Below are 15,170 nucleotides of genomic sequence, written 5' to 3'. Positions count from 1 at the left end.
GAAAATTCCTCAACATACTTCTAATACAGAATAAAAAAGACAAATCATGAATAGAGTTCTTCGCCTCAAACTCACTATGAAAGGATCTTGGAACCCCACATGTTCCTTTAACTATATTCTGAGAACTAGTGCTCCAGGGCAAATATCTATCATAAAATTTATTAAGCAAGTTCAACCTGAGTTCATTTGCAAAGCGAGTATATCAACTGGTGACACTGCCAGTGATATGCTTTCCTGTTATCACACATCCTCACCAATATTAGTATGTGTGCACTTTTACCATTTTTACCTACTCACAAACAGAATCCTATGGTGGCTTTAATTTTCCTAATTAGGCTAAACACATTTGATTTCCACATAAATCTTCTTATGTTAACAATTTCTATTATCAAAGTTCTGGATTGTTTAACTACCTCCTTCCCCACTTTTTGGCTCTCATTATTTAAAAGACCTCACTATCCATTTCTACCTGGATTACTTTTACTGTAACAGTAAAAGTACACAGTAACAGTTAGAGCAAATGGTTTTTATATTGACTATATGTGAAGTCCTTTACATGCTCATTTTACTTTTCAACTTGGAAACACAGATTAAATACATTTTATTCAGAAAACTGTTGCATAAAAACGATAACCTACAGTAAAGCATTGGAGGGCCCCACAATCCCACATCATTTTGCTGTCTTTTTTTCTCCTCTGGATGCCTCTTTTACCACAGTCTTCTGACTGCTGTGCATGCCAGGGAGCTCTAATCAAGTTCCACTGTGGGGGGGGGGGGGGTATTCCATTACTAACTTAGATTTTTTTTTTTTTGAGCAATCACTACTACACTTCTTTTAGAAAACTCTGAACAAAAAAATAAAAATCATCTTACGTTGACTGTAAACCACACATAGAAGCATTTCACATTACAGAAGAGGTTATTCTCTATAGTGTTACTGTATAAGTTCTTTCACTAGAAGAAATTAGTGCAAATTAGATTTACTACTTTAACCTTTGCATTACACTCTGCAGCCTTGCATTCTCTTAGCTACGGAGGAACTCAGTAAGGACTACGCGAAGGAAGGCCCATGGCTCCGAGGGTTATGCAGTCTCACCTATCACAGTGCTCACTGGGAGAAGTGGCGCCAGAGGTGGTGCTGGTGGAGCTCCAGAAGGAGGAGGGACAGAAATGGTTTCTAATAAAATAGTTTATAATTCAGGTCAGAGTGCAAGAAAAGAGAACGAGACATTCGGAAACAGCAGGAAAATACAACGTATTGGAAAGAAGAAAGAAAAGAAAAAGAAACACCCGTATGTCACACATGTCCACATGAATAAGAATTCCGCTAGATCAAACTGAATTGATAACTGTACGGACTAGCAAATGTGCCTGTCTTTTTATAAGTCACTTTTTCCCTTCAACAGTAGGCTGGAAAAGCTAACAACTTTTCCCTAACATTACAATACTTAATTTTTAAATGTGCATTAATAACTCCCTTCTAAGCAAGCCTAGACTATATATATACACACATAGCAAAACCCTATGGATCCTCACATCCCCCGCAAAAAAGTGTTCCATTTTCTTTGCTAAAAATCAAGGGGCTAATTTAATGTTTGCCAAGAATGTCTTCCTTTTCTAAAAAAATAAAAGAACTTTTAATCTCAGCTTACATTCATTGCACATAAATGTAATTAAGTCACAGAAAAGTAAGCATCAGAGTTGAAATTCTGGCCTAAATTAAGACAACAGCAAGACTCTCTTAAGACATAGTTTGCCTTTTAGGCACTGGTCCTTTGGATGAAATGTATATAGTTGACTTGCTCTTGAAGAATGTGATTCTTGACTACTGACAAAAACAAGCTTCTCTAAAGCAAACTTGACTACATTTTTAAACAGTTACTTAATATGCACTGTATATGTATATATATAAATGTATATATGTGTATATATATAAATGGAGACAGAGCTAGTAAAATTCTAATAATTTCATGAAACACAGAAATTTGTTATTAGCCTTTATTCTCACGATAATTACAAATTAATACTTCTATCTAATAATTAAAGTATTTATATTACCATATATTAAACACAGAATAACAAATAATATACCTGGTCCGATAGTGGGTGGAGAGGGTGTAGGCACAGCAATGGGAATGCCAATACTACTGCTTCCACTGTTTTCTCGGCTTCCACTTCCTCCACTACTTCCACTACATGACAAGAAAAAATAACTGAAAATAACAACCATGCATATTTAGGAAGAAAATCAGAATCATTAATTACAGCTACTCATTAGGTGGAGAGTGGGAGGATAACTAATTTGAGGACAGCCTGGGCAAAGTTAGCAAAACCCCCATCTCAACAAATAAGCCAGGAATGATATCATGCCTGTGATTCCAGCTAGGTGGAAGGCATAGAGAGAAATGTCAACAACCAAGGCCAGTCCTGAGCAGGAATGCAAGACTCTACCAGAAAAATAAAGGAGAAAGGGCTGGGGGCTTGGCTTTTACGTGGCAGAGTGCCTGCCCTAACCGTTCAAGGCCATGAATTTAAGCCTCAGTTCCACAAAAAAAGAAAAGTTGCAATAAACTGGAAGCCTTTTTAAACACTCCTTTTCGGACGTGTGCATATATTTATGTATGTGTGTATAAACAAAAAAAATCTAATTTTCTGTGACAAACCTTCACCCTAATAATGCTTGATTTTCAACTTGTTTCATTTTTCTTCTCAAAATCTGAAACCAATATAATACTCAAACCATCTTGTTTTTTTTTTTTTTTTTTTTTGGCCAGTCCTGGGCCTTGGACTCAGGGCCTGAGCACTGTCCCTGGCTTCCTTTTGCTCAAGGGTAGCACTCTGCCACTTGAGCCACAGCGCCACTTCTGGCCGTTTTCTGTATATGTGGTGCTGGGGAATCGAACCCAGGGCCTCATGTATACGAAGCAAGCTCTCTTGCCACTAGGCCATATCCCCAGCCCCCTCAAACCATCTTTACTAAGAAATATTAAAATCTGGAAGTGGTGCTATGGCTCAAAGTGGTAGAACACTAGCCATGAGCTGAAGAGCTCAGGGACAACACCCAAGCTCCACAACCGACAGAAAACAAAACAAAACAAAAAAGGCAAAAAAGGAAGAAAGATGTTAAAATCTTACAGTACAGTGTGTGACCAAACTCACTAAAAAGAACAGTGAATAGCCGTGCTGTAATCCTAGCACATGGGAGGCTACGGTGGGAAAGCTTGAGTTCAATGCTTGTTTGGGATATAGGGCAAGACTATAGACTATCTCAGAAACAAACAAACAAGAAAAAAAAAGACACAAGGAACAAGCAAGAAAGAACCACTTTATGGGAGACACTCATGGCTCACAACTGTAATCTTCACTATTCAGGAGGCTGAGATCTGAGGACCAGCTCAAAGCTAGCTCAGATAGAGAAGTCCATGAGACTCTTGTCTCCACTAAACAACCAAAAGCCAGAAGCAGAGCTGTAGCTCAAGTGAAATAGTGCTGGCCTTGAGCATAAAAGCTCAGGGACAGTGCCAGGCCCTGAGTCCAAGCCCCAGGAATGGCCAAAAACAAAACAAAACAAAAGCCTGATCCTGAGGACCAAGACTCAAAGTCAACTTGGCAGAGAAGTCCCCAAGACACCATTTCCAATTAACTAGCAAAAAGAAGAGATGGAGGAATGGCACAAATGGTAGAGTGCCAGCTCTGTGCAAGCAAGTTAAGCAAGAGCACAAGTTCTTTACTATCCAGGTTGCTCCCAAATAGCTGTATTCCACATCTCAGCTTCCTGAGTAGCTAAGGCTGCAAGCCCCACACAGAATATTTTAAGTGATACAGACAATAATACTCTCTAGTGTAACAACTCTCCTAAAATTCATCCTCAAAAATAAGATAAATGATCTGTCCCCCAAGTTTTTAAAATTTAAACCATATTCCATAACTTCTATGGTATTCAACCTTTCATCCAAATATATCTAAAAATGGTTGTCAAACCAGGTGATAGTGGCTCACACCTGTAATCCTCGCTAGACAGGAAGCTGAGATCTGAGGATCTCCGGTCAAAGCCAGACAGGAAGTAGAAAACTTGGAAGTGGAACTGTGGACCAAGTGGTAGAGTGCTAGCCTTGAGAAAAAAAGCTCAGGGATGGCATACAGGCCCCAGGATGGACAAAATAAAAAAAATTCTCTTACGCTTTTCAGGGGAAAGATTGAGGACAGTAGTACAGTTCAGTCCTCTGAACTCAGAGCTTCTTGCACGCTAAGTACATATTCTACCAGCGACCACAACCCCCGACCCTACTTTGCACTATTTATTTATTTATTTATTTATTTATTTATTTATTTATTTATTTATTTATTTATTTATTTATTTATTTATTTATTTATTTATTTATTTATTTATTTATTTATTTATTTATTTATTTATTTATTTATTTATTTGGCCAGTCCTGGGCCTTGGACTCAGGGCCTGAGCACTGTCCCTGGCTTCTTCCAGCTCAAGGCTAGCACTCTGCCACTTGAGCCACAGCACCGCTTCTGGCCGTTTTCTGTATATGTGGTGCTGGGGAATCGAACCTAGGGCCTCGTGTGTCCGAGGCAGGCACTCTTGCCACTAGGCTATATCCCCAGCCCTACTTTGCACTCTTTAAAGACAATTTTTTAAAACATTCCTTAGTTTTAATCCAAATATACTTCTGTTGTCAAAGAGGAAATAACTAATGCCCTGTTCAGGGTATTTTAAAACTCTAAAAAGCAGCAATTACAATGTAAATTCATAGAAACACATAGTACTATCACCTTCAATATTTACATGCAGTATTAAAGTAGAACTTTACTTTCACCCAGCCCTTTTTTAGGAGTTGGTTACTCAATAACATGTAATCTTAAGTGAAACTTGATGGTTTACCTGTGTGTCCTTGGTCTCTGATTTAATGAAGCCGTCCTTCCTGGACTATGCTGACTTCCAAGCCTTGCAGGGCTAGTCATGTAGTCATTAGGAACTGTTGGGGGTTTAACAGGCTCCAGGGTTTTATAAGGAGTATTCCGCCTAAAAAACAATAGAGAAAGGAATATTGAGTAAGGAAAGTAAAGCATAGAAACACCCCAAATTTGTAATTATCTTTTGTGAGTAATTATAACATATTTTAAATTTTAATATACTAATTTTTTATTCTAAACTGAGGTATACAAATATTACTTCAACATAAAAACTAAAATTTATTATGTTTTCTTACAAAAGAGTAATTTAAAGTTCTAACCTTATTACTAATTTTTAAAGGGTTATAATTTTTTAAGTGTCAAAATAGGGAAGCAAGAAGAGGTGCAAATACTAAACCAAACGACAGAGAACAGCCCACTTATTCAAAGCTGGTAATATTTAAAAATTAGACAAAAAAGCACTATATTCATTTATAGAAATTATAAAAGAATATTCCAAGTACAGACTTCTATAAAGACTTATTAAAGCAGGAAGATTCATTTTGAATCCTGTGCAGAGAGTAAAAATTTAAATGAATTGGAAAAAAGGTAGCATCATGGACAGAAGGTTCTAAGACAAAGACCCATACATTTATCTAAGTGACAAAAACATCCTTTTCTTTTTTCTTTTTTGGCCAGTCCTGGGGCTTGGACTCAGGGCCTGAGCACTGTCCCTGGCTTCTTTTTGCTCAAGGCTAACACTCTGCCACTTGAGCCACAGCACCACTTCTGGCTGTTTTCTATATATGTGGTGCTGGGGAATCGAACCCAGAGCTTCATGTATACAAGGCAAGCGCTCTTGCCACGAGGCCATATTCCCAGCCCAGAAACATCCTTTTCTTTAGCATAGAAATTCTTTTGTAAAATACAGTTGAATTCTCACCCCAACGTTCCCCGGCCTGACATGGGAGGACTTGGTGGTTTCTGAGTAGGAGGATTTGTTCTCGACAGTGTGCCAGTTCTTGCAGGCTGATTATTTCCATGCTAAAATGTGGAAACAGAGCTTTTATTTTTATATCAAATTGTTCTCTTGGTGTTTTAACACTATGTATTATTTTTTTTAATAACAGTATGTGAAGTAAGGATTCCCAGGCAGTCTAATAAAGACTTTGGTACTACATTTTAAAAAGTTAAGGAACCATTTGCATTCAAGTATTTCCTAGCATTTTGTGCCATTCATAAGAGCTTTTGGCAAAATGCAGGTGAGCCTTTGTCTATTAATTTATCACTAAACGTGTTCACTCAGATTAAATTTATCTGCACTCAACTATATGGCTTCTCAAATTTTTCGAATGTGTGAAAAAACAAACTACAGATCTCACTGTCGATCTACTAAAACACCCATCTGAAAATTTTATTCTAACAATTCAGTAACAAAGTCACATTATGATGTCTGGGAAACCTCCTAATTGTAAGTCAATGAAAGCAAGGCAACTATCAAAATATGAGCAAAGCAAAAATGTTAGCAAAATTAATGTTCCTCTATCAATGCAAATGTCAATATATCCTTGATATATTAACACAGCCAAGCTAAATGTTGCTGATTTGAACTGAGTTGGAATACATTCAGTCTATATAAATCCTAAAGGAAAAAGCAGACAGACATAAGGAAAGTTTTCAAATTTTAGTGGCTCTGCAGCCTCTATCAATATAGAGGAAGTACTGTGGATCAAATGATAAGTAATGTCTCTTACCTTGGCTTTTAGCCACTTTATGTTGGCAAAAAAAGAGGGGGAAAAGTAGAAATTAATTCTAGGTAAGTTATATCTGACAGGACAGGTTTACATTTATAGTTATTCATTCTAATTAAGTTTTATCCAGTCACATTCCAAGTATTTTATATTCAAAAGTACTACAAGATTATTCATATGTTCTATGTTTCAAAAGAAATATATTCATAAGAAAACCACCACTTAATTATACCAATATCATGCAAGCTCAATAATTTCTTAAGTCAATATTTTATCCTACACAACTATCCCAAATGAATTAGAGACCTAAAAGGGGGGGGGGGGGGAACAACTTTGAGATAAAATTCAAGAACACACTAGATCTAAAGCCATTTAAATGAATCACTATTCAAGATCTAAGACTTTATTAGATAATGAATGCCCAAATATGAAAATTCATTACTTAAATGGCAGTATAACATACAAAATTCAAAATCATAAGTTATTTTCTAATCCAGGAAAGAATGTAGCATCTTAATATTTAAGAATGAAATCATAGATAGGTTGGCTACGAAGCTCACTAATAGAGTACTTAACTAACATACAACACCCTGGGTGTTGTTTAGGTTTTTTTTTTTTTTTTTTTGTGGTTGTGGGGCTTGAACTCAGGACCTGGGCACTGTCCCTGAGCTTTTTCGCTCAAGGCTTGGAGCCACAGGGCCACTTCCAGATTTCTGGTGGTTAATTGGAGATAAAGAGTCCACAGAGGAACTGGGAATATGGCCTAGTGGTAGAGTGCTTGCCTAGCACACATGAAGCCCTGCGTTCCATTCCTCAGCACCACATAAACAGAAAAAAAGCGGAAGTGGCGCTGTGGCTCAAGTGGTAGAGTGCTAGCCTTGAGCAAAAGGAAGCCAGGAACAGTGCTCAGGTCCTGAGGTTAAGCCCCAGGACTGGCAAAAAATAAAAATAAAATAAGGAAAAAAGAGCACAGACTTTTCTGCTGTGGATGGCTTTGAACCATGATCATCAAGTCTTAGTCTCCTGAGTAGCTAGGACTACAGGTTGCTAGAATTACAGGTGTGAGCCACCAGTGCCCAGCGTTGGTCCTGAGTTTAAATAACAAGCACTGAAAAAGTCATCATGCACATTAATAGCTTGCAGCCAGATTCTAACTGACAAACAGACTGGAAAATCTTATCTTTTCTATTCAAATTCTGAGCAGACCAACAACACTAAGATACATGCTGCTTTAGTTGAAAGTTTCATTCTGAACCAGATTAATAAAAATTCAAAATTAAAAGAAATGAGGGAGGAGGTAACAAACTGTACAAGAAATGTACCCACTGCCTTATGTATGAAACTGTAACCCCTCTGTACATCACTTCGACAATAATTATTCAGAAAAAAATTAAAAGAAAAATTGCCTGAAAGACTTCTTCTGTGGAAGATGCCAATCTATATACATGAAACAACATGTATATCTAGATATACCCATTGCAATAAAGAAAAAAATCCTTAGCCTAGTGCTGGTGACATGCCTGTAAATCCTAGCTGCTCAGGAGGTTAAGATCTGAGGAGTAATGTTCAAAACCAGCACAGGTAGAAAAATCCAAGAGAAGCCAGGTGCTGGTGGCTCATGCCTGTAATCTTAGCTACTCAAAATGTGCAGATCTGAGGACTGCAGTTAGAAACAAGCCAGGCAGAAAAGATTGAAACTCTATCTCCAACTAATCACTCAAAAGTAGTAGCCTTGAGCAGAGCTAAGCAAGAGTCCAAGACTCCGAGTTCAAGTTCCAGTGGCAGCACCAAAAAAAAAAAAAAACAAAAAAAAGGGAGGGAGAGAGGGAGGGAGGGAAAGGAAGGGAAAGGGGAGATGGAGGGGAGGGGGAAGGGGGGTGAAAGGGAGGGGGGACAATTCTTCAGTTTCTATTTAGAGTCATAAGATCCTATGGAATTCTGAAGTGTCAAGTTATTTCTATAACATATGCCATTTCAAGTTATCTACCATTTTTCACATGACAACATAAAGACAACAGTAACAGAAATTTCCCTGTGAAGGAATGTGCTCTCTCTTTGATATACTCTCACTTATAGCTGTATCTGAAATTTTGGATTCTTTAATGTTTGCTTAAAAATTGGTATTTCTCCCTTTCATCTAGAAAACATCTGGAGCCCTACCTAACCACTACATTTCACACCTGGATTTATATAATACATTTGAGTAACATCAGGATCCTTGATAACTAGATGTACTAATATATCTTAATCTATTTATTAGTCTATGTATATGTACATTCTGGCTATAGTATATGCACACAAATGTCTATCTTATAATGTAATACATATCCATTATAATAAATTATCCTAAAGTATATATAAAGCAAATATTCTAAACACATTCATATCTTTTCTCATTTCTTCTTTCTTTCTGTGCTACTCCTGAAGCTTCAACACAGGGTCTGGGCATTGTACTGAGCTTTCTGTAACCAAGGCTTGCACTCTACCACTTGAGCCACAGCTCCTGCCACTTGTGGCTTTTTGGCCATTAAGCAGAGACTCAAGAGTCTCACAGACATTCCTTCTCGAGCTGGCTCTGAACCACGATCCTCAGATGTCAGCCTCCTGAGTCACTAGAATTACAGGCTTGAGCCACTGGCACAGCTGCTGCTGCTGCTGCTTTTTCAGTAGAATTAGGATTTAAATTCAGAACCTTATATCACATAAGCCTTGAGTCTGTTTTCCAGACAGGGTCTCACATTTTTGCCCAGGACTGACCTCCTACTCCTACTCCACCTGCTGCATAGCTAGGATTACATGAACTTGCAGCTATACTTAGCCTTCCCTTCCATCTCTTTCAAGTCTAGAGGAAACCAAAAAATTAGCATTCATGTGGAAAACCAGACCCAAATTAAAGAATGAATGAAGAATGTAACTGGGAATTAAAATTCTAGTTGAACTCTGCTACTATTCAAGTGTAACCTTCAGTATTTTGTAGTTTAGCTTTCTCTAATTATTAAGTGGAATGTGTGCAGACTGTTAAAAATGGAAGTGTTGGAAAAAAGTAATCTTTATATCTTATAACCCAGAAACCAATAATAATGTAAGCTACATGCCAACCTAAATATCCCTAAAACACACTCAAAATAAGATAGTTTATTATTTCCTTAAGATCTCACTGCCATTTCTTAACATTTATCCTTACAGATGAATACTTTTACCATTTGCCTAGAAATCTTTGAATAAAAACAGCAAAACTTTTTTATTCCTCTCTATTTTATATGCCTTAATAGATCATCATACTAAATGTCAGCAAGGCAATTTTTTTTCTTTGAAATGACTGCAGCTCACTTCAAAAATCAAAAACTTAAAAAAAAAACCTATGTAAATATTTTAAAGCTTTACTGTCTATGCTATTAAACAAAAATTAAAAGGTCATCATGCTAAGGTAGATTCAGTGTCCTGAGGTCCTAACTAAGTAAACTAAAACCATATAATCAATTAGAAACCCAACTAATCTCTAGAGACTACAAATCAGAATGTACTCCAAATCAAATTTCTTTGATATACTTCCTTCAATTTCCTCTCACGCCACCCCCAATGTGGTCTGAAGCCACCCAATTCATGAATCACTGTCCTTTAAATATTTCACATCTAAATTTACTTTAATTAAGTGTAACAGCAACTAGATCACATAGTCTTTTTGAAGCTTAAAACAAGCAAACAGAAGCCTTTATGTATTGTTTTGGTAAGAAAGTCAGTATAAACAAAAGGTTTTTATGGGCAAACATGTAAACATATATATACATACACACACTTATACAGTGGAATCTATATGTATTTATCTTTCTTTAATCCAAAAGTAGGTAATAATACAAAAAAAAAGCCTTTCCCATACTTTCACATTCAAATTCATAGACCTATTAGTCTAAAATATCTTCAAATATAATTAATTTTAAATTCTTAGATTAAATTAAGCTCTTATACAGCCCTACGCACACCGGATAAATACAAGCAAAAAGTAATCTACCATTTGTTAACTCCTATAAATTCACATGTAACTCCACAAGTCCCGGAAAAGAACATACTAAAGTCAGTGACGCTGGCTATTCTCCTCTCAACCAGAACATGAAGCAAAGTTAGAATGCAACAAATCTAAAATGAGCATTAATCAGAGCCATCAGAAAAGAAGGCAATTTTAGCTAACTTCTTAAAATTTATTATAAAATATCTTAAAGACTAGAAACATAACTCAAGGCGACTACTAATGTATTTCTGAGAAACAGTTTATCCTACACAGAATTTAGGTCACTATCAATATTTGCAAATTGACACAAACCTCAAGATCAGCTAATTATACTCCAGTATGGCTTTTCTTTTCTGCAGGGGTAGGTCCTTTCATTTTTTCTAAGGTGCTGAATAACACTGTCATATATACAGGGACACAACTATATACACATATTTAGAGATGCAAAGACAAAAGTGTAACTTATTTCCTAAACCAATTTTGGAAAGCCAGTATGTTTAAAGCATTTATTCGGTAGTAAAGGCAAAATAAGGCATTCAAAACAAATTTCTAACAGTAATCTGTAAGTGAAATGGTTTATTTAATGAATAGCTATTTCAAGTTTTAGTACATGTTTAATATAGCCTTCTCATCAGCTAAAATTCTGCTCCAGGCTTAATAAAATACATATTAAATGTTTTATGTAAATTAGTTACTAAAAGAAATCCATCAAGAAAATACTTCTAATATGCTTCCTATCTATAATATTTGAGAATACAAATTAGTTCTTAGTTCAAGTAAACGTAACAACAACAAAAAAAAGCTTACCTTGACACCATGACCCACATCATCTAGAACTGTGTAATCGATAGGCTTCCGAATATATCGTACAGGGCGCTCCATATTTGCAGGTGCTATTATTTTGTGAGTTCTTGAAGTATTCTTATTTGTTGTCAAAATTCCAATCTCTCTTCGAGCCACTTTCTCTTTATGAATATCCACAGTCTATATTTTAAATGTGAACAAAGCAAGAAAATATTCAAACTACATATGTGGTGTCCATATATACTGAATATATATTGGGTATATAGGTTGTATTTTGGGACTGTACCATGTGGAAATTTTCCAGTGGATATTTTATCTTTCCCTTCAAAATTAATTTCCTCAAGGCTCAAATCAGGAAATACTTAAAGGTAATTTTAAAAACTAATTTATTGGATTTTGATTCTAAGGTAACTGCCAGGAAAGCAATTTGTTTCCTAAAAACCTGGGAGTATGTAAGAGAGGAGTCCCATTGTATAAGCTTACATTCCATTCAGTGGACATGAAACATACACACACACACACACACACACACACACACACACACACACACACCCTTAGTATTTACAACACAAAGAGGTTAAGTACTGCTATGACACATGTGTAGATTATTTGAAATTGCTATTCCAAGCAAGACAAACTAGGCTGAAAAGAATTCTGTTAAAGCCTTTACAGAGAAGATAAATTTTAAAGGGTAAGCAGGAATATAATATGGAGATTATGAAAGACACAAACTATACTGCAGGATTCAAGGATGATAATGGGCTTAATTTTCTATGAAAGCCCTCTTCTCCCGATTGTCTTGAGTTCATAGGTTGTGTGAACATGCATTAAATTTTATTTTTTAAACCTCACACTACAAACACATAAAGGGAAAAATGAATTGACCTCTCAGTGGAATACAATAGCTCAAAAGCTATGTATGTACGTTCATATAAGACTACTGTCGACATATGTCTAATGTCGACATTACATTTAAAGCCCTAGGCGAATTTTCTTGGGCGTAGGCCACGTGGCTACTGTATACATTCTTGGTACATTGTGTATTGTATATATGTCTACCTGACCTAGGGAAGGGAAAGAAAAACAGGGTGTAAGATATCACAAGAAATGTACACACTGCCCTACTATGTAACTGTACCCTTTTTGTACAACACCTTGTCAAAAAATTTTGTTTAATTAATAAATAAATTACAAATAAATAAATAAATAAAGGCCAAAGCTCCTCCCCCCAAAAAAATGATAGGAGCAAAAGTTATAACCTGTGAATAAGTAGCCTACATACCTGCTGCTTGGTACAGCCTACTCAATAATGTCCTGTATGTGTTTTTAAAATATTTTTAAGATTTGTTCCACTTATATTGAAATGTGCAATACATAATCGTTAGCTATTGTCACTGTGTTGTGCACTAGATCTCAAAGATGATTTTTTTTGGCCAGTCCTGGGCCTTGGACTCAGGGCCTGAGCACTGTCCCTGGCTTCTTTTTGCTCAAGGCTGGCACTCTGCCACTTGAGCCACACAGCGCCACTTATGGACTTTTTCTATATATGTGGTGCTGGGGAATTGAACCCAGGGCTTCATGTATACGAGGCAAGCACTCTTGCCACTAGGCCATATCCCCAGCCCTCAAAGAAGAATTTTTAAGCTTATTCTCTGTGTGTGTGTCTATTTTTTTAAAGAGAGACTAGTAAATTAGCTCTGTAGTAGTACCTGTAGAAGAACCTGAGTTCTACCTCAGGACCAAGCTAATAATAACAGCAATAATTATTATTTGAAACATTATTACTCAGCCATCCATATTTAAAAACTGGATAACAGTCAAGTGTCAGTGACCCACACTTTAATCCTAGCTACTCAGGAGGCTTAGATTTGGAGGATCATAATTCAAAGTCTGTCAGATTTCTTCTCCAAAATCATCTGCAAAAACCAGGCTAAAATTTGGCGCAGGTGGTGGAGTGCCAGCTAAAAAAGCCAGATGAGTGAGTTTTCAAGGCCCTGAGTTAAAAACCCCAGTACCAGCCACAAGGGGGGGGGGGAAGGGGGGAAAGGGAAGGAGAGAGGGGAAAGAGAGAGGAAGAGGGAAAGAGGGGGAAGAGAGGAGGAGGGAGAAAGGGAAAAAGGGAGAGGGAGGAGGAGAACAGGGAGGGAGAGTGGGAAGGGGAAAGAGGAGGAACAGAGAAATGGAGAGGAGGAAGAGAGGGAAAGGGGAGAATGGAGGAGGGGAGGGGGATGGCTGATAGAACTGCTGGTTGATAGAAACCATTAACAGAGACTAGAAGAGCTCAGAATAGCAGGGCTCATGACAGAGAACTTGTCTAGCATGCATAAGGCCCTTGGTTCAATCTCTAGCATTGCAATGCAAGAAAAAAGAAAAAGAAAAAACTGGATAGTAAAGTCACAGTACCACTTAACAGCTTAAACTTTCTCATAATAGGAAGAAGTCATCATGAGAAACAAAATTTAACTTGAATTACAAACATCACACCTGCATTTTCAAAAGATCCTCCTGACAGAGGTATTGAAGATAAAAAGGTGGAGGCAATTATGGTAGAGTAGGTGAGAAAGCAAACAAGCAATACTAAAGGTCCCAAAGGTTTGTTGCCTATTATGAAAGATGTGGTTCCCTAAACCTGCAGGCCTTTCCCTGTAATGCACTGGACGACGTGCAGGCAAACTGTCTCTCTTTGTAATACTCAATGAAACTGAGACGTGCAATTGCTGACACTGTGGCTACTGTAATTGCCATGAGAGATGATATCCTTTGGTTGCTGGCCATAAGCTTCACATCTTCTAATAAAATCCATGAAATTGTGCTAGGGTTATTAGCTTATTAGTTTACAAAAGTAAAGTCTCCAACTACTCCACAATTTATGAGTTTTGGCAATGAAAACGGAATGCTGGCGAGACCAAACTTTGTAATAATGGAAGGAAAAGCTGATTAATAGGAATTCAGAAAAATCCATGAGAATTGTTAAATTGTCCTCCCTTTTACTTACTGCTTATTAATAATAAGGCTAAATTAACAGAGACTTTCAAGCTGAGTACCAAGAAGTAGGTAGATTCAGACAGCAGCCGGAATGACTCCCTGGTATTGCCAACTCTCTGCCAGATGGGAGATGTTCTTCATCAAGCTGACAGTCTCATAGGCCTGCCCCATAAACAACCTGAATTAAAATTTGTCTGGTAGAAGGAGAGAAAAGCACATGAGGTCCTGTTTCATTTCAGATGATAGTTACAGGGACATCTATCTATACTGAATGTGAAAAGGAGAAGATTCTGCAGCTACTTTGGGTAGCATCAGACAAATCTTTGGCTAGTTTGCGTCTAAGATGATGACAGGTGTTAAAGAATGACAAAACTCATTATCTTAGTGCCCAACTTCTCCTGCAGTCTATCTAACCAACGTTCAGTCCTTGTGAACTGGCAAGTCAAGGCCTCAGCAATTTTGGTAGTGTGTCCTATCTAATAGGATAAAGCACTAGCCCTCTAGGAAGATTTTCTCTTAGACAAACCCCACTAAGCACTGATTAGCCAAATTACTTTATAATGGATGAGATTAAAATGCTGATGAAGGTGATTCACTGGAAAAGATATACTGTTTTAAAAATCTAGAAAATTCTTAGCCTCAGTTCTAATGCTCCTAACTGTATCAAGAACCTTCTGTGCACTGGTGGCTCAAAGCTACAATCCTAACTACTCGAGAGG

General features: G+C 37.1%; 1 protein-coding gene across 12 annotated transcripts in view; it reads right to left on the bottom strand.

Moving 5' to 3' along the window:
* Window positions 1-15,170, bottom strand: part of Abi1 (abl interactor 1) — an 84,206-nt gene that overhangs the window by 14,742 nt on the left and 54,294 nt on the right. For 5 of the 12 annotated variants that reach the window (XM_048367874.1, XM_048367878.1, XM_048367873.1 and 2 more), the window contains exons 3-7: window positions 11,470-11,646; window positions 6,660-6,674; window positions 5,849-5,949; window positions 4,895-5,035; window positions 2,092-2,192 (exon numbers count right to left, since the gene is read on the bottom strand). In XM_048367874.1, the coding sequence (XP_048223831.1) occupies window positions 2,092-2,192; window positions 4,895-5,035; window positions 5,849-5,949; window positions 6,660-6,674; window positions 11,470-11,646 (535 nt within the window). Of the gene's footprint in view, window positions 1-1,096; window positions 1,178-2,091; window positions 2,193-4,894; window positions 5,036-5,848; window positions 5,950-6,659; window positions 6,675-11,469; window positions 11,647-15,170 lie in introns of all 12 variants that reach the window. The other 7 variants (XM_048367880.1, XM_048367876.1, XM_048367875.1 and 4 more) reach the window with 2 other exon arrangements.

This window comes from Perognathus longimembris, chromosome 18 (assembly GCF_023159225.1).
Source record: "Perognathus longimembris pacificus isolate PPM17 chromosome 18, ASM2315922v1, whole genome shotgun sequence".
Lineage (NCBI taxonomy): Eukaryota > Metazoa > Chordata > Mammalia > Rodentia > Heteromyidae > Perognathus > Perognathus longimembris.
This window is presented reverse-complemented; position numbering and strand designations above follow the sequence as displayed.